Source organism: Theropithecus gelada, chromosome 7b (genome assembly GCF_003255815.1).
Source record: "Theropithecus gelada isolate Dixy chromosome 7b, Tgel_1.0, whole genome shotgun sequence".
Taxonomy (NCBI): domain Eukaryota; kingdom Metazoa; phylum Chordata; class Mammalia; order Primates; family Cercopithecidae; genus Theropithecus; species Theropithecus gelada.
The window spans coordinates 74,506,989-74,533,517 of NC_037675.1; the positions used below are offsets into that span (position 1 = coordinate 74,506,989).

At 42.2% G+C, this 26,529-nt stretch overlaps 1 protein-coding gene and 1 non-coding gene across 7 annotated transcripts in view; one reads left to right on the forward strand and one right to left on the reverse strand.

The window, feature by feature from the left end:
• The window catches only part of PSEN1 (presenilin 1), a 79,229-nt gene that overhangs the window by 6,516 nt on the left and 46,184 nt on the right, over positions 1–26,529 (forward strand). For 3 of the 6 annotated variants that reach the window (XM_025391503.1, XM_025391505.1, XM_025391506.1), the window contains exons 2-3: positions 2,748–2,829; positions 2,920–3,047. In XM_025391503.1, the coding sequence (XP_025247288.1) occupies positions 2,973–3,047 (75 nt within the window). In that variant the 5' untranslated portion in view covers positions 2,748–2,829; positions 2,920–2,972. Of the gene's footprint in view, positions 1–2,747; positions 2,830–2,919; positions 3,060–24,801; positions 26,425–26,529 lie in introns of those variants that run through there. The other 3 variants (XM_025391501.1, XM_025391502.1, XM_025391507.1) reach the window with 2 other exon arrangements.
• On the reverse strand, positions 18,187–18,250 carry LOC112629533. The gene has a single exon (XR_003120637.1). It is a non-coding gene; the product is annotated as a U7 small nuclear RNA (small nuclear RNA).

Below are 26,529 nucleotides of genomic sequence, written 5' to 3' on the forward strand. Positions count from 1 at the left end.
TTTTTGAGACGGAGTCTCGCTCTGTCGCCCAGGCTGGAGTGCAGTGGCGCGATCTCGGCTCACTGCAAGCTCCGCCTCCCGGGCTTACGCCATTCTCCTGCCTCAGCCTCCCGAGTAGCTGGGACCACAGGCGCCCGCCACCTCGCCCGGCTAGTTTTTTGTATTTTTTAGTAGAGACGGGGTTTCACCGTGTTCACCAGGATGGTCTCGATCTCCTGACCTCGTGATCCACCCGTCTCGGCCTCCCAAAGTGCTGGGATTACAGGCTTGAGCCACCGCGCCCGGCCTGATAATTTCTGCAGTGCTAATGGATAGAAGGTTTTCTGGTTAGACAGACTTCTGTGTTCAGCACATCTGAGCTTCGAGATTATTTGTAGTTCTCCTGGGACTTTTTTAATCTCTTTGTATATAACAGATAAATTCTAGTTTCCCGTCAGAGAGGGATTTCGTTTTCCTTTTGTCTGATTTAGCAAGTGTCTTGAGATTAAGGAAATGGATGTCAGTGAATTCAAGTGTTGTGCTCTGTCAGTTTGCAGCAGGTGACCAGAGAGCAAAAACACCCAAGTAGATTCTGTCCCTACTCCCACCTACTCCTCAATTCAGGTCCCATGAAAGAGCCTCAGATCCCAGTAACTGTTTGTTGTTGTTGTTGTTTACAGGGCTAAGAATGTTCACAGCTAAGAATGTTAAAAAGTCTCCTGGTGTCTTTTGCCATGCAGCCTGAACAGTGGGGTCATTGACCTCCTTGCAGTCCTCAATTGTTTTCAGCTGTTACTGGACCAAAATCAAATCTAGCTTTGCCTGCCCCTTTCTTTGTCCCAGTAGCGCTTGTTTGTTCACCAGGCCTCACTGAAGACCTAGCCCTGTTGCCTGCCTGTGCTTCCTACTGAGCCCCCTGTAAAGAGCAGCTCTCCCAGGGAGGCTCACCTTGTAGCATTGTGATCTTTGGAAGCATCAAGGGAGGCACAAGATTTCTGTGGGTGAACTGGAAAAGACCTGGACTGGGCATCAGAAGACTTGGGTTCTAGAACCGGCATTGGTGTACACTCGCTCTGTAACTCTGTGCAGGCAAAATCTTTTACCTTTTCTGAGTTTTTTTTACATGTCAGTTCAGATTCCTTTCCTCATGAGGTTTCTTTTTTTTTAATTTTTTTGAGACGGAGTCTTGCTCTGTTGCCTGGGCTGGAGTGCAGTGGCGTGATCTTGGCTTACAGCAAGCTCAACCTCCCGGGTTCATGCCATTCTTCTGCCTCAGCCTTCCAAGTAGCTGGCACTACCAGCGCCCACCACCATGCCCGGCTAATTTTTTTGTATTTTTAGTAGAGACGGGGTTTCACCATGTTAGCCAGGATGGTCTCTATCTCCTGACCTTGTGATCTGCCTGCCTTGGCCTCCCACAGTGCTGGGATTACAGGCGTGAGCCACTGCACCCAGCCCCTCATGAGGTTTCTTTAAGACTCAAACGGAAGAATAGATGTGAAAAGAACTTTGAGGATAGTATTGGAAAATGCTAAAGTGACTACTTTATTATTGATGATTTTTACAGAATTTGTCTGAGAAAGCTGCAGTATGACCAGTTTGTACCAGCTTGTATGGTTCAGGAACTGAACAGATCCTATTAGCATAGGGTAAAAATGGAAACTACTTCTTTCAAAATGATCAGTGGCTGCAGGGGCTCAGGTCTATAATCCTAACTACTTGGGAGACTGAGGTGGTAGGGTTGCTTGAGGCCAGGAGTTCAAGACCAGCCTGGGCAATACAGCAAGACCCTTTCTTTAAATAAAAAACTAGCCAGCCATGTAGTCCCACATGCTTGGGAGGCTGAGGTAAGAGGATCGACTGAGGCCAGGAGTTCAAGGCTGCAGTGAGCTATGATTGCCACTGTACTCCAGCCTGGGTAACTGAGTGAGACCTTATCTCTTAAAGAAAAAAAAGAAAAAAATTGCATTATAGCTTATCCTTTTTCACTCCGTCGCCCAGGCAGGAATGCAGTGGCGTAATCTTGGCTCACTGCAACCTCCGCCTCCTGGGTTCAAGCGATTCTCCTGCCTCAGCCTCCTGAGTAGCTGGGACTACAGGTGCACGTCACCACGCCTGGCTAATTTTTGTATTTTTTAGTAGAGGTGGGGTTTCACCATGTTGGTCAGGGCGGTCTCGAACTCCTGACCTCATGATCCACCCGCCTTGGCCTCCCACAATGGTGGGATTACAGGTGTGAGCCACTGCGCTTGGCCAAGTCTGTGATTCTTGCCAACTCTACCCAGTTGTGTCATCTTAAGCAAGTCACTGAACTTCTCTGGATTCTCTTCTCCTTTTGTAAAATAAGCATGTTATCTTTTCATCCTGCCTTGGGCATTGTGATAAGGATAAGATGAGATTGTAGAATTTTACAAAATTAAAAGTGCTAGACAAACGATTTTATGAAAATATAAAGATTAGGTTGAATTGGTCTTCATAGAAAAAGGAATGTTGAGGAGAACATTCCTTAAGATTACTCAGCTTCCTTGGCTAGAAATTGGAAGTCATTAAGTATCTTTGTGGTTGAAAAATGTTTGGTGTCTCAGGTGGTTCTACTTATTGCTAAAGAGGTCTACCTTGAGCTCATAGTAAATTTGTCAGTTAGTTGAAGGTGGTGATAAATTAATACATTCCTGGTTTACAAATTGGTCTTATAAGTATTTGATTGGTTTAAATGAATTTACTAGGATTTAACTAACAATGGATGACCTGGTGAAATCCTATTTCAGACCTAATCTGGGAGCCTGCAAGTGACAACAGCCTTTGAGGTCCTTAGACAGCTTGGCCTGGAGGAGAACACATGAAAGAAAGGTTTGTTTCTGCTTAATGTAATCTATGAAAGTGTTTTTTAAAATAGTATAATTGTAGTGTACAAAGTTCTGTTTTTCTTTCCCTTTTCAGAACCTCAAGAGGCTTTGTTTTCTGTGAAACAGTATTTCTATACAGTTGCTCCAATGACAGAGTTACCTGCACCGTTGTCCTACTTCCAGAATGCACAGATGTCCGAGGACAACCACCTGAGCAATACTGTACGTAGCCAGGTACAGTGTCAGTCTCTGAAACTGCCTTTGCCAGGCTGGATTCACTTATCATCTTCTCTTACCTCTAAGAAACGCTTAGGGGGCTGAGCAGGCTTTCTCTACTTTACCAAATTTACAATATATTTGTTGAACTTCAGCTGATTGTTGGGGGACACAGGGCTGTTTAACACACAGGTGTTGATACAGTTCCTACCTAACTCACATATCACCACCTCAGGTGAAGCCGTCTCCAGCTTCCCAAGGTGTGCAGCACCTCAGAGTTCATGTTGTTTATTATTTTACCTATCTTGCTCTTCTTCTATGGCTGAGTTTATTTTATTTACTGTATTCAGTACCTAACAGTTCCTGTTAGTGCTCAGTAAATATTCATTATGATTGTACAATGCAAGAATAAGTGTAGAAATTCTAAGAGTTCAAAGAGGGATTCAGGAAAGGAATGTAATCTGTGCTGTGGGACGAAGAGACTCCTCACCAGCTACATACACAGACATCAAATCTGACTACAACTCTGCTAGCTAATCATTATAAAGTGAGAGCAGAGGCTGGGGCGCAGAGGCTCATGCCTATAATCCCAGCACTTTGGGAGGCCGAGGCGGGCAGATCACCCAAGGTCAGGAGTTCAAGACCAGCTTGGTCAACATGGAGAAACCCTGTCTCTACTGACAATACAAAAATTAGCTGGACTTGGTGGTGGGTGCCTGTAATCCCAGCTATTTGGGAGGCTGAGCCAGGAGAATCGCTGGAACCCAGGAGGTGGAGGTTGCAGTGAGCTGAGATCACACCATTGCACTCCAGCCTGGGCGACAACAGCGAAATTCTGTCTCAAAAAAAAAAAACAAAAAAACAAAAAAACAAAATAAATAGAGAAAGAAAAAGAAAGAAAAGGAAAGAAAGAAAAGGAGCGCAGACTTCATGGATGTTCTGTGAGGCAGTTGGAGTATCTGTAGGATTTTTAGAGGCGGAACCAGAATAGAGGAAAACACAAGGCCAACTGTAACCTATCCAGTTGCACTAGGTGTGGGGTCAGATTTTCCTCTGTTAGGACCAGAGAACAGAGCTAGGAACAGTGGTGGAAGTTACCAGGCAGTAAGGTCTGGATCAATAAAAAGAACTTTCTCATAGCCTGGCTTGGTGGTGGATGCCTGTAGTCCTAGCTACTCAGGAGGCTGAGGTACAAGGATTGCTTGAGTCTAGGCGTTTGAGTCCAGCATGGGCAACATAGAGAGGCTCTGTATTTTTTATTTTTTTAATTTTCCCACAGTTATACATCTGGGCTGCCTTGTAGGCTTGTGTGTACTTTTCACTACAAACAGTCACAAAAGGCTGAAAGGCCACTCTAGCAAAATCTGTAGAGGACTAGTCTGTGAATTCAGCAATTGAACTAGAGCACTGGATGGCCTGGAACTTCCTTTTACACTCTGAAGATTTAGGATTCTTCACTTTTCTTTTTTTTTTTTTTTTTTTTTTTTTGAGACGGAGTCTCGCTCTGTCGCCCAGGCTGGAGTGCAGTGGCCGGATCTCAGCTCACTGCAAGCTCTGCCTCCCGGGTTTATGCCATTCTCCTGCCTCAGCCTCCCGAGTAGCTGGGACTACAGGCGCCCGCCACCTCGCCCGGCTAGTTTTTTGTATTTTTTTAGTAGAGACAGGGTTTCACCGGGTTCGCCAGGATGGTCTCGATCTCCTGACCTCGTGATCCGCCCGTCTCGGCCTCCCAAAGTGCTGGGATTACAGGCTTGAGCCACCGCGCCCGGCCGGATTCTTCACTTTTCTCATCAGTAAAATTAGATAATTTACTAGATAATTTGAAAATTCTTTCCCAGCTGGAGAGTTTTGATGTGCCTAGAAGCTAGGATGGCCAGTTGTCCCCGTTTGTCTAAAACTAGAGGTTTTGGAACACAGGACTTTCAGTTTTAAAATTGGGACAGTCCTGAGCAATAGGATCAAGTCAGTTATCTACCAGAAGTGTGTAATCAAATTGAAACAATTTTGGATCTGACTAACCAAGTCTTATTCACTTAGTTGACTTTCTTGTTTAACTTCGAGTACTATTACAGTTCTATATTGTTAGAGTTCAAATAGAATATAACCTCTAAAGCATTTCTTGTTCCAAAGGTTAAATGTTGCCTTTAGCTTCATTTCTTCAACTCTAAGCACATACTGTGACGAGCTGCTATAGCCTAGAAAATAGTTTTCTTTTTGTGGGCTGCTGTGCATAATCTCATTCGTAGTAAAGGGATTTGAAGTTTGATGACAGAATAGTCGGAGAACTGAAGTTGTGTTTGTTTTTTTTAGCCCAAATATTATTTCTCAAGTTTTTGTTGTGAAATGTTTCAAGGACATACAGAAAGTATAGCACATAATGTAACAGGCACCCATGTACCTATCACCCAACTTTATTAAACTTTAACATCTTATTTGCTGGTTTTTTGATAAGCTTTTTTTGCTTCTATTGCTTATTGATCCTACGCTAAATGAAATCCTAACTAAACAAAACAAGATTTTGCATTTAATTTGAAAAGAGACTAGTTATATGACAAAAAAATTGCAGATAAAATTGAAGTGCCCCTCCCCCATTCCTTTTCCTCTTTTCTCAGGATAGTTACTGTCCTGAATTGGGTGTTTATCATGTTTACTATAATAAAATTGGGTATTAGGCTTACTGTAATGTTTATGTACATAAATCAATCACATTATGGAATACACTTGGCATGTTTTAAAACTTTAGGCCGGGTGTAGTGGCTCACACCTGTAATCCCAGCACTTTGGGAGGCCGAGGCTGGTGGATCACGAGGTCAGGAGTTCAAGACCAGCCTGGCCAACGTGGTGAAATCCTGTCTCTACTTAAAAAAAATACAAAATTTAGCCGGGCGTGATGGCGGGCGCTTGTAATCCCAGCTACTCCAAAGTCTGAGGCAGAGAATTGCTTGAACTCGGGAGGTGGAGGTTGTAGTGAGCCAAGATCTCACCACTGCACTCTAGCCTGGGTGACAGAGTGAGACTCTGTCTCCAAAAAAAAAAAAAAAAAAAAAAAGGCAGCCGGGTGCAGTGGCTCACTTCCAAAGTAATCCCAGCACTTTGGGAGGCTGAGGAGGGCGGATCACAGGGTCAAGAGACTGAGACCATCCTGGTCAACATGGTGAAACCCCATCTCTACTAAAAAATACAAAAATTAGCTGGATGTGGTAGCGCATGCACACCTGTAGTTCCAGCTGCTCAGGAGGCTGAGGCAGGAGAATCACTTGAACCCGGGAGGCAGAGGTTGCAATGAGCAGAGATCATGCCACTGCACTCCAGCCTGGCGACAGAGTGAGACTCCATCTCAAAAAACAAAACACAAAAAACTTTATATAGTTTGTGTCTGAAAGTTGAAGAGAATTTCCACATATATGTTAGTATATGTTGCAAAAGAGACATTCCTATGTAGAATTTTAGGCATTCATGTATACGTAGATGCATGTAGCTCTAGCATTCGTTTTCTCTTGTGAATATGTAAAAATTGTGCTGTTTACAGACATTTGGTAGGTTCCCGTTTTTCACAATAACTGACAGTACTGCAGTGACATACTAATTCGTTAGTCTGTGTGCACTTGTGTGAGTTTCTCAAAGATAGTTGCTGTGATTGGATATTTGGATCTTAGAACTATTTTAGAGATTGCTAGGATTCTTCCAAAGTGGTTATGCATCAAGAGTATATTGCAGGCCAGGTTCACGGCTGTATTACCTATCTTGGAAAAATAAGAGAAGAAAAGCAAGGGTGATCTTGGTGATTTCCCCCTTTCATTTTCTAAATATTCTATAATACTAAATGTAATACTAAATGTTCTATAATACTAAATATAATATTAAATGTTTTAATAATTTAAAAAGCTGTTTTGGAAAAAGTAATCTCACTCTGTCACCCAAGCTGGAGTGCAGTGGTGCTATCTCAACTCGCCGCAACCTTGACCTCCCAGGCTTAAGTGATCCTACCACCTCAGCCTCCCAGGTAGCTGGGACCACAGGCGCATGCCACCACACCCGGCTACTTTTTTGTATTTTTGGCAGAAACAAGGTTTCACCATGTTGCGCAGTCTGGTCCCGAACTTCTGAGCTCAAGTGGTCCACCTGTCTTGGCTTCCCAAAGTGCTGGGATTACAGGGGTGAGCCACCGTGCCCAACCTAAAATATTTTTTATATTTTTTAATGTGAAGAAAGGTCACAAAAGAATAGTATGCTACCTGTGGAATATCTGTGGAAAGGGATCAAGCATTCAAGGTTTTCTGTGATGACTGACTAAAGTCATGCAGTTAGAACAGCTGATACAAAAGAAACCAAGAAAGGCTGGGCATGGTGGCTCACACATGTAATCCCAGCACTTTGGGAGGCCGAGGCGGGCAGATCACTTGAGGTCAGGAGTTTGAGACCAGCCTGGCCAACATGGTGAAACCGCATTTCTACTAAAAAAAAAAAAAAAAAAAAGTCAATGGGTGTGGTGGCACGCACCTGTAGTCCCAGTTACTCAGGAGGCTGAAGCACGAGAATTGCTTGAACCCAGAATTCAGAGGTTGCAGTGAGCTGAGATCGTACTACTGGAAAAAAAAAAAAAGAACCAAAAAGCTGGTTAGCATGAGATCTTTGAGAGCATTCTTATATTCTTATTGGTAATTGCAGTTTATATTGTGCCCTTGTCATCAATGAAAGCTTCAGTTATGTTTCTTAGTCTCCATTTGAAAAAAATGTTCACTGGGCTTAGTGGCTCACACCTATAATCCCAGCACTTCGGGAGGCTAAGGTGGGCAGATTACTTGAGGCCAGGAGTTCCAGACCAGCCTGGCCATCATGGTGAAACCCGTCTCTATTAAAAATACAAAAATTAGCCAGGCATGGTGGTGTGCCCTTGTCATCCCAGCTGCTTGGGAAACTGAGGCACGAGGATCGCTTTCAAGGTTCACCTGGGGAGGTCAAAGCTGCATTTAGCCGAGATCACACCATTGCACTCCAGCCTAGGTGACAAAGTGAGACCCTGTCTCAAATAAATACATAAAAATAAGCAAAAAGCAAACCTAGAAGCTTTTTAAAGGACCTTGAGGAGATAAAAAATAAATAAAAGGGGTGATCTAAATTTAAATAGAATCTGCAGCTCCAGTTAGCCTTTGACAGTGTTATTGTATCGTTTATAGTTATGAATTTGTTTTCTCAGTTGTGTTAAAGTGGAGTAAGGCAAAAAAGAACTTAAAATCTCAGTGACCTCCAGAGAAACATGCTAGCTTTTGCCTGAGTAAAATCTCTTAGGCACAAATCTTAATACATATTAAAAAACTTTAGGCTTAAGCCTAATATAACAGCCCCATAAATGTTCAGTATTATTTCTAACCGGTTATGTCAACTGTTTGTGGAAATGACAGCCTTTTTTGGCATTAGAGGAATGGTTAAACCTCTGACTCCAGGGAATCACAAAGCTTGGTCAGATGCTGAATGGAATTATGTGTGTTGTTGGAGACATGTTCCCTATGATTAATAAATGTTTTCAAGTTTTCCACTTAACTTGCCAGTTCTTTGGTTAAGCCACTCTTCTAGTTCTGTCCTATAGAGCAGGCTTAGAGCCCCACATTTCTCATTGTAGAAATTCAAACAATATCCATTAAGTCTTTTTTTTTCCCCCCATTAAGTCTTAAAGGATTAATACATTTTCTTTCCTTTTTTTTTTTTTTTTGAAATTGAGGCTCCCTCTGTCACCCAGGCTGGTGTTCAGTTGCACAATCTCAGCTCACTACAGCCTCCGCTTCCTAGGTTCAGGCGATTCTCCTGCCTTAGCCTCCTGAGTAGTTGGGATTAGAGGGGTGTGCCACCACACCTGGCTAATTTTAACATTTTAGATAGAGATGGGGTTTCACCATGTTGGTCAGGTTGGTCTCGAACTCCTGACCTCAAGTGATCTGCCCACCTAGGCCTCTCAAAGTGTTGGGATTACAGGCATGAGCCACCATGCCTGCCAATACATTTTCTTATAAATATTAATTATTGAAAACATGTATTTTAAGTAAATATTCACACTATAAATATATCAACATAATTGAATACATTATAACCACGTAGGCATGTTAACTGCTTATATGTGTGCATAAAATATTAAGGGAAAAGGGTAGAATACAATATTTGTAAACACTTATAACTATGTATATGTGTGTATATATTGAAAAACATTAGGATTTGGGGTGTTATAAAAATCAGTTACTGTTTTCTTTATAAAATTACCTAAGTTCATATTCAAGAACACACAATTATAAACTTAATTGTAGAGCAAGGTGTGGTGTCTCATGTCTGTATTCCTAGTACTTTGGGAGGCTGAGGCAGGAGGATCCTTTCAGACCAGGAGTTTGAGACTAGACTGGGTAGCATAGCACGATCTTGTCTCTACAAAAAAAAATGTGAAAATTAGTGGGGTGTGGTAGTGTGCTTCTATGGTCCCACCTGCTTGGGAAGCCGAGGCAGGAGGATTGTTTGAGACTAGGAGGTCGAGGCTGCAGTGAGCTGTAATCATGCCACTGCACTTCAACCTGGGCAACAGAGTGAGACCCTGCCTCAAAAAAAGAAAAAAATGTGTGGCAAAAACTGCCGTGAACAAAGTCCAAAACAAACTAGGACAACGGCTTGAAATACATGACGGATATATCCCAGTATACATAGAATTCTTATGAAATTAAAAAGGAACATGAACAACTAACTCAGTAACAAAGGTTACAAGCAATATTTATGGAGTAAGAAATAGAAATGGCAATAAATATATGAAAAGCCTAGTTGATCAGCCTTACTAATAGAGATAAAAATTAAAACTTCACTTCTTACCTATCAGTGAGTTAAAATTGATACACTGCTACCGAGGTTGTAGGGAAATAGGCTTTCTTGTATGCTGTGTTCTTTGGAGTTAGTATTTATTTGGAGGCAAGCTGTTAATTGAATCTACAGATACACATGCCTTTTGGAAATAATTTAGCAATTAAATCTAACCTAATCTAATCTGACCTAGCATTTTACTTCTAGAGGTTTATCCTATAAAAATATTACCAGAGGATTGCCAAGAATTTTTATTGAAGTTTTATTTATAACAGTGAGAATGTGGCAATAATCTCAATCTTTATTAATTGCTTATGGTTTACCCAGTTAGTAGTGTAAAGGTAGTGGTTAACAGTAGGGTCTCTTGACTAAACAGTTGGACTTTGAATCTCTGTTCTAGAACTTCTTAGCACTATGATATTTGGCAAATTACCTGGCCTCACTAAACTTCAGTTTCTTTATCTGTTAAATGAAGTTTATAGCAATTAACTTAGAGTTTTATTTAAATTAAATGAGATAACCTGAATTAGTACACTACTTAGCACATACTTGTTCAATAAATATTAACATTTCTTATCAAAATTGCCATATTTAAGAATGAGGTATATTTATATGTCCAGCATAGAATCAAATATATTTTATCATTATTATTTTTTTTTTGAGACAGGGTCTCCTTCTATCACCCAGCCTAGAGTATAGTGGTGTGATCATAGCTCACTGCAGTCTCTAAGTCCTGGGCTCAAGTGATTCTTCCATCTCAGCCTTGTGAATAGCTGGGAGTACAGGTGTGTGCCACCATGCCTGGCTAATATTTTTTGTTGTTAATTTTCCTTTTTTTGTAGAGCTGGGGTCTCGCTATGTTGCCAAGGCCAGTCTTGAACTCCTAGGCCCAAGCAATTCTCCCTTCTTGGCTTCCTGAAGCATACAGATTTTTTAGGGCAGTGAAACTATTCTGTATGATATTGTAATCATGGAAACCTGTCATTGTCTGTTTATACAAACCCATAGACTGTATAATACCAAAAGTGAACCCTAAGGTAAACTGGACTGTCAATGTAGGTTCATCTGTTGTAACAGTTTACCACAGTGGTGCAGGATGTTGACAGAGAGAGGCTGTGCCTGTTGGAGAGGGTATGTGGGAACTCTCTGTACTTTCTGCTCAATTTTGCTGTGGATCTAAGACTCCATTTAAAAATATTTTATGGCATGGTGGCTCATACTTATAATCCTACCACTTTGGAAGGCTGAGGCGGATGGATCACTTGAGCTCAGGAGTTTGGGACCAGCCTGGGCAACATGGTGAAACCCCATCTCTACGAAAAAAAAAATAATAATAATAATCATAATAATTAGCTGGGCATGGTGGCATGTGCCTATAGTCCCAGGTACTTGGAAGGCTGAGGTGGGAGGATGACTTGAGCCTGGGAAGTGGGAGTTGCAGCGAGCATTGATCATGCCACTGCACTCCAGCCTGGACAACAGAGCCAGACTCCGTCTCAAAAAATAATAATAATAAAATAAATAATATAAATAAAAATAAGAATATTTTGAAAGAAATGAGCTATCAAGCCACAAATGCAAAAGGCTTCAAGTTCCCATCTTTTAGAAATACTAAAATATTTATGAAGGAAATTATGTATCTAAGATTTGCCTCAAAATAATACTGGAGTGGCAAAGTGAGGGGGAGAGTAGATGAAACAAGATTAGCATGAGTTCATAATTATTGAAGTTGAATAAATTGCACATGGGCTTCATTGTACATTTCTAACAATGTTTGTTTGAATTTTTTCCATGATAAAAAGTTTTTTATTTTTATGTTTTTGAGATGGAGTCTCCCTCTGTCGCCCAGGCTGGAGTACAGTGGCACGATCTCAACTCACTGCATGCTGCGACTCGTGGGTTCACACCATTCTCCTGCCTCAGCCTCCTGAGTAGCTGGGACTACTTAGGCGCCCGCCACCATGCCCGGCTCATTTTTTGTATTTTTAGTACAGATGGAGTTTCACCGTGTTAGCCAGGATGGTCTCGATCTTCTGACCTCATGGTCTGCCCGCCTCAGCGTCCCAAAGTGCTGGGATTACAGGCCTGAGCCACTGCGCCCGGCCTTTCTTTAAAATAGCTTTACAGATAATACCATGCTTAAGTCATCATTCTCATATTTAGCTACCAAGATTTTTCCTTTTGGAAATCCCTTGGTATTCTAGTACCACTTTCCTCTCATTTGACACTTTTCAAAGCACCTACGCACTCCTTTGAGAAAGATGTATTTTTTTTTTTTTTTGGATAGAATTTCACTCTTGTTGCCCAGGCTGGAGTGCAGTAGCACGATCTTGGCTCTCTGCAACCTCTGCCTCCTGGGTTCAAGCTATCCTCCTGCCTCAGCCTCCTGAGTAGCTGGGATTCAGGCACATGCCACCACACCTGGCTAATTTTTTTGTTTTTTGTTTTTTGTTTTTTTTTTTTTGGAGAGATGGGGTTTTACCATGTTGGCCAGGCTGGTCTCAAACTCCTGACCTCAGATGATCCGCCCGCCTCAACCTCCCAAGGTGCTGGGATTACAGGCATGAGCCACCACCCCCAGCCCAAGAAAGATACATTTTTGAAAACAGTTTTATTGTGGTATAATTGATGTAAAATGTACATGTTTAAAATATACAGTGTGGTAAGTTTTGATATATATGTATACTCTTTTTCTTTTTTATTGTACTTTTAAGTTCTAGGGTACATGTGCACAACAGTGCATGTTTGTTACATATGTATACATGTGCCATGTTGGTGTGCTGCACCCATTAACTCCTCATTTACATTAGGTATATCTCCTAATGCTATCCCTCCCCCCTCCCCCCATATGTATACTCTTGAAACCACCACAACAGTTAAGATAATGAACATGTCCATTACCTCCAGAAGTTTCTTCATGTTTTGTTGTAATCTCTCTTTCTCCTCCGATTCCTCCCCATCCCCAGGCAACCATGTTTTGTCACTGCGCCCAGCCATTTACTGTAATTTTATATAAATAGTATCATACAGGCCTGGCACGGTGGCTCACGCCTGTAATCCCAGCACTTTGGGAGGTCAAGGTGGGTGATCACCTGAGGCCACGAGTTCAAGACCAGCCTGGCCAATGTGAAACCCCTTCACTACTAAAACTACAAAAATTAGCCAGGGGTGGTGGCGTACACCTGTAATCTCAGCTCCTCCGGAGGCTGAGACAGGATTGCTTGAACCCAGGAGGCAGAGGTTGCAGCGAGCTGAGATCGTGCCACTGCACTCCAACCTAAGCAACAGAGTGAGTCTCTGTCTGAAAAAAAACAAAAAAACAAAACAAAAAACTTACAGATTCTTGTCTGGCTTCTTTCTGTCAGCATAATTATTTTGAAATTCGTCAATGTTATATGGTTCCTTTTTATTGCTGAGTCGTATACCACAGTTTTTCATCTATTTATTTGTTGGTAGATATTTGGATTTTCAGTTCTGAAGCATTACAGATAGTGGCTGCTATGGATACTTATGTACAGGTCTTTGTATGGGCATATGCTTTAATTTATCTTGGGCAAATACCTAGGAGTAAAATATGATCCAATACGGTTAGGTGTGTATTTAGCTTTTTTTTTCTGTCTATCTGTCTTATCTATTTTTGAGATGGAGTTTCGCTCTTGTCGCCCAGGCTGGAGTGCAGTGGCGAAGTCTTGGCTCTCTGCAACCTCTGCCTCCTGGTGACTCTCCTGCCTCTGCCTCCTCAGTAGCTGGGATTACAGGTGCCTGCCACCACGCCCAGCTAATTTTTGTATTTTCAGTAGAGACTGGGTTTCTCCGTGTTGGCCAGGCTGGTCTTGAACTTCTGATCTCAAGTGATCTGCCTGTCTCAGCCTCCCAAAGTGCTGGAATTACAGGTGTGAGCCACCACACCTGGCCAGTTTTTATTTATATTTTTTATAGAAGATGGAGGCTGTCTATGTTTCATAGGCTGGTCTTGAACTCTAGGCCTCAAGTGATCCTCCCGCCTTGGCTTACCAAAGTGCTGGGATTACAGGCATGAGCCTCTATGCCCAGCCTTATATTTAACCTTTTTAAGGTACTACCAAACAACTCTCCAAACTGGTTGTATAATTTTACGTTTCTACCAGCAGTTCAAGTTCCAGTTCCTCCACATCCTGTCAGTACTTGATACTGTCAGTCTTTTAAATTTTTTAGCTCTTATAAAAGGTATATAGTTATATCTCATTTTGGTTTTAATTTACATTTCTCTATTGAGTAATGATGTTGAGTATGTTTTCATGTGCTTGTCATCCTGATACCTTCTTTGGTGACTTGTCTATTGAAATCTCTTGCCCATTTAAAAATTGCTTTCTCATTGGATTTTGAGAATTATTTACATAGTCTGGATACAAGTCCTCTGTAATACATATAATTTGCAAATGTTTTCTCCCAGACTGCGGCTTTTCTTTTTATTAACAGTGGTTTTTGAAGGGCAGATTTTTTTTTTTTTTTTTTTGAGATGGAGTCTCGCTCTGTCGCCCAGGCTGGAGCGCAGTGGCCGGATCTCAGCTCACTGCAAGCTCTGCCTCCCGGGTTCCCGCCATTCTCCTGCCTCAGCCTCCCGAGTAGCTGGGACTACAGGCGCCCACAACCGCGCCCGGCTAATTTTTTTGTATTTTTAGTAGAGATGAGGTTTCACCGTGGTCTCGATCTCCTGACCTTGTGATCCGCCCGCCTCGGCCTCCCAAAGTGCTGGGATTACAGGCGTGAGCCACCGCGCCCGGCCTTTTTTTTTTTTTTTTAAAGAGACAGGGTCTTGCACTGTCACCCAGGCTTGAGTTTGGTGGTGTAATTATAGCTCACTGCAGCCTCAAACTCCTGAGCTCAAAGAATTCTTCTGCCTCATTCTTCCAAATAGCTGGGACTACAGATGTGTGCCACTGCACCCAGCTAATTCAGTTTGTATTTCATTGATTGCGTTTTTGGTGTCACATCTTAAGAAACTTTGGCCTACCTCAAGTTCTCAGGAGTTTTTTCCTACATTTTCTTCTGGAAGCTTTATAGTTTCATGTTTTACATTAGGTCTGTGATCCTTTTCAAGTTGATTATATACATGGTCCAAGGTATGGATCAAAGTTCATTTTTCTGCATATGGATATTCAGTTGTTTCAGCACTGTTTGTTTTAAAAAAACTATTTTCTCCACCGAAGTGCCTTTGTACCTTTGCGAAAATCAGTTGTCCATATGTGTGTCAATCTGTTCCATCAGTCATGGGTCTCGTGGGGAGGCTTCTGGATTTGAAAAACTGAAACTATACTCATTGAACAACTTTATACCCATTGAACAACTCCCTATTTTCCATTTCTCTCAGCCCGTGGCAGTATACTTTCTTTTTCTATAACACTGACTACTTGAGTTTTGTGGGGTTTTTTGTTTTTTGTTTTTTGGTTTTTTTTTTTGTTTTTTTGTTTTTAAAGACAAGATCTCGCTCTTGTCACCCAGGCTAGAGTACAGTGGCATGATCTTGGCTCATGGTAGCCTTCACCTCCTGGGCTCAAGCGGTCTTCCCACCTCAGTCTCCTGAGTAACTGGAACTACAGGTGCACACCATCATGCGTCACTAATTTTTAAATTTTTTTGTAGAGACAAGTTCTCACCATATTGGCCAGGCTGATCTCAAACTCCTGGGCTCAAGTAATCCTCCCACTTCGGCCTCCCAAAATACTGAGATTATGGGTGTGAGCCATCATGCCCAGCTGGCTAGACAGTTCATATAAGTGGAATCAGACATTATTTCTCTTTTTGTGACTTGCTTATTTTGTTTAGCATAAGGTCCTCAAGGTTCATCTATATTGTGGCATGTGACAAGATTTCCTTTTTAAGGGGTGAGTAATATTCTGTGTTATGTATATACCACATATCTATGAGTAGACATTTGGGTTACTTCCACTTCTTGGCTATACTGAATAATGCTGTGGTGAAAGTGGCTATGCACATACCTGTTTGAGGTCTTGTTTGTAATTCAATTCTTTTTTATGTATACTCATTGGTATATATATATACACATGGGATTGCTGGGTCATATGGTAGTTTTTAATTTTTCGAGGAACCTCCATATTGTTTTCCATGGTGGCTATACCATTTTACATTCCCACCAGCAGTGCATAGTGGTCCTAATTTCTTCACAACTTTACCACCACTTGTTACTTTCTGTTTTTTGGTAGTGGCCATCCTAACAGTTGTAGTATTTTTTTGCATTTTTCTAATGATTAGTGATGTTGAGCATCTTTTTTTCCCCCCATATTACACAGATGTAGAGCTTCTTTTCATATGCTTCTTGACTATTTGTATATCTTCTTTGAAGAAATATCTGTTCAAGTCCTTTGCCCATTTAAAAAATCTGATTATTTGTTTTTTTCCAGTTGTTTAATTGTAGGACTTTTTTTTTTTTTTTTTTTGAGATGGAGTCTTGCTCTGTCACCCATGCTGGAGTGCAGTGGCACGATCTTGGCTTACTGCAAGCTCTGCCTCCCAGGTTTATGCTATTGTAGGACTTTTTAATGTATTCTGGATATTAATCTCTTACCAGATACATGATTTGCAATTTTTTTTTTTTTTTTTTTTTTTGATACAGGGTTTTACTCTGTCACTCAGGCTGGAGTAAAGTGATGCAATCTGGGCTCACTGCAACTTCCACCTCCCAGGCTCAAGTGATACTCCCACCTCAGCCTCCTGAGTAGCTGGGACTATAGGCACACACCACCACACACAGCTAATTTTTGTATTTTTTGTAGAGACAGAGTTTCACCATGTTGCCCAGGCTGGCCTTGAACTCCCGGGCTCAAGCAATCCACCTGCCTTAGCCTCCCGAAGTGCTGGGATTGTAGACCTGAGCCACCACACCCAGCCTGATTTGCAGATATTTTCTCCAGTTCTGTAGGTTGCCTTTTCACTCTGATGACTGCTTCCTGTGGTGTGTAGAAGTTTTAAAACTTGGTGTAGACCCATTTGTCTATTTTTGTTTTTGTTCTTTAATTTCTCTTAGCAATATTTTGTAAATTTTGTACAATATTTTGTAAATTTCTTTTTTTTTTTTTTTTTTTTTTGAGACGGAATCTCCCTCACCATTGTTAGCAGAAACTTGTTGGCATGACCCAGTGCCTCATGTAAACAAGGGAAATTGTTGTTGTTGTTTTTTTTTTTTTTTTTTTTTGAGACGGAGTCTCGCTGTGTCGCCCAGGCTGGAGTGCGGTGGCGCGATCTCGGCTCACTGCAAGCTCCGCCTCCTGGGTTCACGCCATTCTCCCGCCTCAGCCTCCGAGTAGCTGGGACTACAGGCGCCCGCCACCACGCCCGGCTAATTTTTTGTATTTCTAGTAGAGACGGGGTTTCACCGTGCTAGCCAGGATGGTCTCGATCTCCTGACCTCGTGATCCACCCGCCTCGGCCTCCCAAAGTGCTGGGATTACAGGCTTGAGCCACCGCGCCCGGCCGGGAAATTGTTTTTCTTTTTAATTAATTTAATTTTTTTTTTTTAAGATGGAATCTCACTCTGTCACCAGGCTAGAGTGCAGTGGTGTGATCTGAGCTCACAGCAAACTTTGCCTCCCAGGTTCAAGCGATTCTCATGCCTCAGTCTCCCCAGTAGCTGGAATTAAGGCATGCACCACCACACCCGGCTAATTTTTGTATTTTTAGTAGAGCTGGGGTTTCACCGTGTTGGTCAGGCTGGTCTTAAACTCCTGACCTCAAGTGGTCCACTCGCCTCAGCCTCCCAAAGTGCTGGAATTACAGGGATGAGCCACTGCACCCACCCAGGAAGTCTTAACAGGCCGGATAGTCTAAGGGTTTAGAGATTGTCTTCCAGGAGCTGGGAAGGGAAAGAATCCTTTTTTGGCCTGTGCAGAGTTTGAACAACCTTGATGTGCTGAGTTACTCCCTTTACGTATAGCGGGCCTTGTACATCTTTTCATCCTTCAGGTTTCAGGTCATGTTGTGGTACTTCCTCAGCCAGGTATTTTCTGGCCATATTATTTAAAAGTAGTCCCATACCAGGTGTTTTTTTTAATCACATCACCTTGTTTATTCCTTTTTTTTTTTTTTTTTTAACTTCCTTGTGGAGCTGGGCTAGCCCATAGGCAGTACACTGAGAGCAGCCTGTTTATTCCTTTTATAGTACTATCCCACTGTGTAATTATCCTGTTTATTGTCTGTCTCCCTCTGCTTGAAAGCAGTTCATGAGAGCCAGGAACCTTATCTGTTTGCTCCCTGTTGTATCCCTGGCACTGCACCTAGCACAGTGTCTGGCACATAGCTGGCACTTACCTTTTTTAGGGGGGACAGTTCCCAGTGAAAACTAGAAAAATCGCTAGACAAATTTTAAAAGAGCTGTAACACTTATTTTTAAAATTAATTAATAATTAGTGATTAGAAATTAAGACCGGGCAGAGTGGTTCACGCCTGTAATCCCAGCACTTTGGGAGGTCAGGGGTGGGCGGATTACCTGAGGTCAGGAGTTTGAGACCAGCCTGGCTAACATGGTGAAACCCTGTTTCTACTTAAAAAAAAACAAAAAAAAAACAAAAAAAAAAATTAACCAGGTGTGGTGATACGCGCCTGTAATCCCAGCTACTTGGGAGACTGAGGCAGGAGAATCACTTGAACCTGGGAAGCCGAGGTTGCAGTGAGCCGAGATCGCACCACTGCACTCCAGCCTGGGCAACAAGAGCAAAACTCCATCTCAAAAAAAGAAAAAGTTAAAGTCAAATAGAAAAAGGACATAGATGAAAAAGCACTCAACTGTCCTGATAATAAGAGAAATAGATATTAAAATTATGCCAAGATTCCATATTTCTCCCATCAGATTGGTAAAAATCTAAGCACTTGCTAACATAAGGTGTTAGCAACAGTGTGGTGAAGTAGGCAATCTCTTGCATTGCTGAGTCTCTAAATTGGTGTAATCCATAGGGAGGGCAATTTGACATGCTCTGTCTCTCTCTCTCTCTCATTCTCTCTCTCTCTCTCGCTTGCTGTCTCTCTTTCTCTTTCTCATACCTGCAGTCCCAGCTGCTCAGGAGGCTGAGGTGGGAGGATTGCTTGACCTTGGGAGGTCAAGACTGTGGTAAGCTGTGACTGTGCCACTGCACTCCAGCCTAGTGACAGAGAATCTATCTCAAAAATAAGAAGAATGAGGATATTCTTTATGTACTGATGTGTAGAAAAATCTCTTTTTTTTTTTTTTTTTTTTTTTTTTTTTTTTTTTTTTTTTTTGAGACGGAGTCTCACTCTGCCGCCCAGGTTGGAGTGCAATGGCCGGATCTCGGCTCACTGCAAGCTCCGCCTCCCGGGTTCAAGCCATTCTCCTGCCTCAGCCTCCCGAGTAGCTGGGACTACAGGCCCCCGCCACCGCACCCGGCTAGTTTTTTGTATTTTTTAGTAGAGACGGGGTTTCACCGTGTTAGCCAGGATGGTTTCGATCTCCTGACCTCGTGATCCGCCCGTCTCGGCCTCCCAAAGTGCTGGGATTACAGGCTTGAGCCACCGCGCCCGGCCGAAAAATCTCTTAAGATACATAGTTAAGTGGAGAAAACAAAATGCTGCATGGTACATTTACTGTACTACCATTTGTGTGAAAAGGGGGAGTAAGAGTATGTGTTTGTATTTGCTTGCATATGTAGAAAGAAACTTTGAAAGGATTCACAGGAGAAAATAACAGTAGTAAGCAGGGGGATTAGGAAACTAGGTATATATTAAGAGGGAGATTTTATACTCTATACCTTTTAATACTTTCTTTGAAACCACGTGAATGTTTCACCTGTGTATTTATTTATTTTATTTTTAATTTTTGCTTTACCTGCTTTTAACAAATAAATTGTACTTTTTTTGAAGAGCCCTGTTTTTCCTTTCGGTTATTATCTGTAGATTCTTATGTCATATTTTACTTTAATAGCACATTTAAACAAAATACAGTCTTTAAATGGAAGCTGACAATTTATTTCCCTGGAGAATTTTTGAAGTACAATAACATTTGATTGATTGAACTTTATTTAGTAAGAATTCTTAGCACACTCCCTCCCAGGCACACCTACATGGTGCTTCATTTTCAGTGAACTACAAATCTCTGAAACCCAAAACTCCAATCTAAAAGTACAAGACGGCTGGACTCGATGGCTCATGCCTGTAATCCCAGCACTTTGGGAGGATTTCTTGAGCCTAGAAGTTCAAGACCAGCTTGGGCAACATGGTGAAGCTTTGTCTCTACAAAAAATTAGCCAGGCTTCACAAACAGTCTTTTAGGAATCATTCATTAATTAACTCAGCAAATATTTATTGAGTACAGGAGACACTAGAGATCCAGCAAAGATCAAGAACTTGTGCTGTCCTTGGAGAAAATTTATATTCGAAGGAGATAAAGATGAATAATCAAGTAACAGGAGCTACATCAAATGATCACAAGTACGATTCAGAGAATTAAAACCAGCAGATCAATGTAGAGAAAGGGTTCCTTACATTCGATAGTCAGGAAATTCTCTCTCTACCAGGAGGGAACTGAGTGACAAGGAACAGTCAGGTGGGAGAAGGACATTCCAGATGAACCAGCCCTGAGTGGGGAACTAGAAGGCCAGTTTGAGAAAAGGAATGGAGAGAGGAGGAACAGTCTGTGGTCAGAGCAAGGAACAAACCATTTTAGACTTCACGAGCCTAAGAAGTTTTGATTCTGTTATGATCATGACAAGAAGCCATGTAATCGAGTTTTAAAGGAATGACATGATCTCATTTTGTTTAAAAAAAAAAAATCATCCTGGCTATAGTGTGGAGAATGGACTAGGGGAGCATAAAAGCAGAAAGACCAAATTAGAAGCCTATTAACAGTAATCCAAATGACAGGTAATAGTGGTTTGAACCACAAAGATTGTGGACATAGAAAGAAGTAGATAGGTCCAGGAGGTGTTTTGGAGGTATTCTGGCAGAATTTGCGGGCTAACTAGACAGAGGTACTAAGGAAGAGAAAGAAAGAAAGAATAATTCATAGATTTGGGACTTCTAGAAACTGGGAGAATGGTACTGCTGTTTACTGAGATAAATGGAGAAGACAGAGGAGAAGCTTAGAATAGAGTTCTGGGAGAGGTCAGAGATGGAGATCAACATTTGGGAAACAGATTTTTCTAATTCCATAGTGCCTATGATTTTCTGTTGATAGACTAAAAATGTCTGGAATTTTATATGCAGTTTCATCTGGACTGTACCCTAAGAGGAGATCAGTTATACCTTGGCACCTGCTAGTAGCCATAGGAATGTTTATATGTAGAATAAATGGTAAAACTACTGAATGCTTAATATGTGCCAGACACCATGAGATATGTCTTTCAAGTATTATCCCAGTAGAATTTACAACTCTATCAGGAGATAACTTTTTTCTCACCATTTTACAGATGAAGACATTGAAGTTCAAAGAGGTTAAGTAACTTGCCCCAAATCACACTATATAGAAGAGAAATCCAAATCCTGGTAGTCTGACCCCAGAACTTGGGCTAATTACCACTATATAATACAGTGTCACTGGGGTAAACCCAAGATATGATAACATAAGTTAGAGACTTTTAAATTCCAAATTTCACACACTATGATTTCACCCATAAAATATAGTGATTCAGCCACAGTCTTCTGATTAATTGGAGTACCCTATAAAATACTTTAGGAACTTGCTTCTTTTATTTTCATATATATATGTTCATTCGTAAATTAAATCTGGACAGCCAATGAATCTGCCATTTTTGTCTGTAACCAACACTTCTGTCACCAAATTGTACTTTTTTTTGTTTTTTTTTTTTTTGAGACGGAATCTCATTCTGTCACCCAGGCTGGAGTGCAGTGGCACAATCTTGGCTTACTGCAACCTCTGCCTCCTGGGTTCAAGCGATTCGCCTGCCTCAGCCTCCCAAGTAGCTGGGATTACAGGTGCCCACCACCACGCTGGCTAATTTTTATATTTTTAATAGAGACAAGGTTTCACCATGTTGGCCAGGCTGGTCTTGAATTCCTGACCTCAGGTGATCCGCCTGCCTCAGCCTCCCAGAGTGCTGGGGTTACAGGCATGAGCCACCACGCCCAGCCCAAATTGTACTTTTTTAAAGAAATTAAAACAGTATCTTTTTCCTTAAAGATGGTGTCTCACTACATTCCCTGGGCTGCACTTGACTATAGGTGTGTGCCACCATTCCTGAAAACAAAATCAGTTTTGAAAGTAGTATCTGGGCTGGGCATGGTGGCTCACACCTTTAATCCCAGCACTTTGGGAGGCTGAGGCGAGCAGATCACCTGAGGTCAGGAGTTCAAGACCAGCCTGACCAACATGGATAAGACCCCGTCTCTACTAAAAATACAAAAAATTAGCCGGGCGTGGTGGTGCATGCCTGTATATCCTAGCTACTCAGGAGGCTGAGGCAGGAGAATTGCTTGAACCCAGGAAGCAGAGGTTGTGGTGAGCCGAGATCGTGCCATTGCACTCCAGTCTGGGCAACAAGAGCAAAACTCCATTTAAAAAAAAAAAAAGGTGGTATCTGACCAGGCGCACTGGCTCATGCCCGTAATCCCAGCATTTTGTGAGGCCGAGGTGGGTGGATCATGAGGTCAGGAGTTCGAGACCAGCCTGGCCAGCATGGTGAAACTCTGTCTCTACTAAAATACAAAAATTAGCCGGCGCAGTGGCGGATGCCTGTAATCCCAGCTACTCGGGAGGCTGAGGCAGGAGAATCGCTTGAACCTGGGAGGCAGAGGTTGCAGTGAACCGAGATTGTGCCACTGCACTCTAGCCTGGGTGACAGAGCAAGACTCTGTCTCGGAAAGAAGAAAAAAAAAAAAGTGTCCATGGCTGGGCACAGTGGCTCACGCATGTAATCCTAGCACTTCAGGAGGCAGAGGTGGGTGAATCACTTGAGGCCAGGAGTTTGAGACCAGCCTGGCCAACATAGTGAAACTCTGTCTCTACTAAAAATACAAAAATTAGCCGGGTGTTGTGGCGCACACCTGTAATCCCAGCTCCTCGGGAGGCTGAGGCACGAGAATCGCTTGAACCTGGGAGGCAGAGGTTTCAGTGAGCCAAGATTGTGCCACTACTAGGCGACTGAATGAGACTCTGTCTCCAAAATAATAATAATAGTAAATAATAATAAAAGTAGTGTCCAACATACTACAAAGAGGAAGGGTTTGTGAATGTGTATATTACTGTTAAGTTAAACAGTGTTCTAGTATCCATCTCATTATCAGCCTTGGGCAGGGCAGGGCAGGGCAGGGCAGGGCAGGGTTGAGTTGGCTAATGTTCATTATAAACCAGATCATCCGGTTGGGGACCGTGAATGAGCATATGATTGCCCCTTTCATGCTAGACTTAGCTAATTAAACTGTTCATATGACCTAAACTGATGGCTGTGGTGCCATAGAAAGAAAATAAGTTTTGAGGCAAGAGACTTTAGTTTGATTCCTACCTCTGCTGTTTTCTGGTTGTGAGATTTTGGATCAGTTGCTTTTGTGTTCATTTACCAAAACTTCTCCAGACAAAAAGAATAAGTAAGATAATGTGACAGTGCCTTGTAAATATCAAATACTATATAGAGATAGCTATTATTACTTGTATGTTTATTGTGAACATTAATCAGCCAATCAGGTTGTTCAGACTTGTACTGCTGAACATCAATTGCAGATATAACTTTCTTGGCAGATGACTTAGTCACCTCCTTCTGTGGAAGAATAAAAGTATGAATTCTCAATTCTCCTGCTTCTTGCTGTCTATCACACTATGTTCTGGTCCCTTTGGCCTCACCTTTTGTATAACCATTTCCATTCTACTGGGCTTTAGCCACTCTGGTGACTTGTGTTCAGCAAAAATAATCTTTCTTGATGGGTGGTATAGATATTTCTACCTTTTATGCTTTAGAATAGTTTCCTTTCCATTTCTCGTAGGGATTGGGTCTTCATAACTGTTTGAAGAGAAATCCTGACTTCCAGACTGAAGGAGAGGGCACCATGCCTTTATATCGCCAGCCTCTGTCTTTTTTTTGTTCCCCTCTGTCTTAGTTCATTTTGTATTGCTATAACAGAATACCGCAGACTGGGTGATTTATTTATTTATTTATTTATTTGTTATTTGTTTTCTTCTTTTTTGTATCTTTTATTTATTTATTTTTTATCTTTTTGAGACTGGGTGATTTATAAAGAAAAGAAATTTATTCAACTCATGGTTCTTGAGGCTGGAAAGTCCAAGAGTATATGGTACCAGCACCTGAGGAGGATTATCCCTTGGTGGATAGGCAGAAGGGCAAGAGAGAGCTTGCTTTTGTAACAAAGTCACTCCCACGATAACTAACCTGCTCCTGCGATAGCGACATAACAGGTTCAGTATCCCTGATTTGAAAGTCTGAAATTCAAAGTGCTCCCAAATCCGAACCTTTCTGAGTACCAGTGTGATGCTCAAAGGCAATGCTTATTGGAGCGTTTTAGATTTTGGATTTTTAGATTTGGTATGTTCAACCTGTAAGTATAATGGAAATACTCAAAAATGCAAAATCTGAAACACTTCTGGTCCCAAACCTTTCAGATAAAGGATACTGAACCTGTAATCCATTCATGAAGGCAGAGTCCTCATGACCCAGTCACTTCCTAAAGGCCTCACCTCTTGATACCACCACAATGGCAACCAAGTTTCCAGTACATGAACTTTCCAGGGGAACATTCAAACTATAGCACCCTCCTTTATCCCTTACCCTATTCCATTAGTTTTAATACCCACTTTGTCTCTTCCTCTAGTCTTCGGTCTACGCTTTGACGTGATAGGTATGCTCAAGTTTCTAGGAGCTCTAAAATAACCTTTTCTGGTTTTGTCTTCCTTTCCAGTGGGGTTGGATAAAATAACTTTTTCAAGTTAAATCCCTCTCTATTGCAAGCCTCTTCCACCTTTTTTTTTTTTTTTTTTGCTTCGAAGAATGATTGCTTTTACCTTCTCAATTCTCAATCATTTTCCAGCCCATTGTGATTTAGGACATTGATACAGAAGGGCTGGGCTCCCAGCTAAATTCCACTCTTAAACCTGGAACTGCAGCCCTAAGTGAAAACAGCTGACCCCGTTTTTCCCCACCCAAATGTTGCCTCTTTGGCCTGCCATGCCCCTATCCTGTGCCCATAAAAATATTTCAGCTGGGCTGGGCACAGTGGCTCACTCCTATAATCCCAGCACTTTGGGAGACTGAGGCAGGTGGATCAGCTGAGGTCAGGAGTTGAAGACCAGCCTGGCCAACATGGCAAAACCCTATCTCTACTAAAAATACAAAAATTAGTTGGGCGTGGTGCTGGGCACCATAATCCCAGCTACTTGGGAGGATGAGGCAGGAGAATTGCTTGAACCCAGGCAGCGGAGCTTATAGTGAGCCCAGATTGTGCCAATGCACTCCAGCCTGGGCAACAGAGCGAGACTCTGTCTCAAAAAAAAAAAAAAAAAAAGATTTCAGCAGCTGGCAGAACAATACAAGCAGCTGACGTCAGGGATATAAATGGCTGAGTGTTGGACATACAAGCGACTGATTGTCAGAAATACAAGCAACTGAGCGTTGGTGATATAAGTGGCTGAGCAGTGAGCAGAAAAGCAGCTGAGCGTTGGAGACTATGGATGGATGTGGCTAACTTCAGGTGGTGCAGCTTTGGAGAATAGGCCCAGCCAGAGATGGCCTGGCTTCAGGAAAGATCACCTTCTTCCCATGCCATCCCCTTTTCAACTCTCTATCCTACTGAGAACCACTTCCATCGCGCAGTAAAATCTTCTGCATACACTACCCTTCGATCTGTTCGTGTGACCTGATTATTCCTGGACACTGGAAGAGAACCTGGGTGCCAAGAGGAGAGAGCAGGGGCTGCCACCCTGACCCTCCACTGAGCTGGCTGGCCCTTGGCCATCCCTGAATGGCAGAGTTGAAGGAGCATTGATTGTAACACACTTGGATGCTGCTGCGGGCCTGCACAGAGCCTGCTCCTGCCAGAGAGGAGCAACCGGCTGGTTCCTGCATTCGTTTGCTCTGGTTCCCACACTCACTCACTCGCTTGCACACTTCCTCTTGCAAGGGGTTTGAGTGTGTGGTGGCCGAGTAAACGAGCCACGCTTTGAGCCATGAGGGGGTCAAGGGAGTTATCCCGTCTCATCTCAACCCGACTTCCCTCTTCACTGTTTTACTTTTGTAAAACCCTTGATGAACTTCCCATTGCCAGTTCAGGGTCTTTTTAGCTCTCATCCTGCCATACTGTTGATGACACCTCTTTGATTTGTGCTCCACTTTTGGCTTCTGTGTTATATTGATTCCTGAGTTTTCTTCCCTCTCCTCTATTCTCTTAATCTCATTTTCTGGTTTTCTCCCATCACCTGCTGGTTAAGCTTAGGGGTTATTTACACTTCTCTCCTTGGTCATCTTTTTACTGTATTTTTCCCTCCACAGCTATTTCATCCATTTCTGAGGCCTGAGATTTCATCCATTTCTGAGGCTATAGAGACCATTAACTTCCTCTGACCCTTCTGAGCTTGAAAGTCCTATTGGTAACTGCCATTGGACTTGACTGCCTGGTTACATCTCTAAGTAAAGTACTTCTGTCTTCCAGTCTGCTTATCTTACTGTGTTCCATATCTCTACCAATGCTAGTT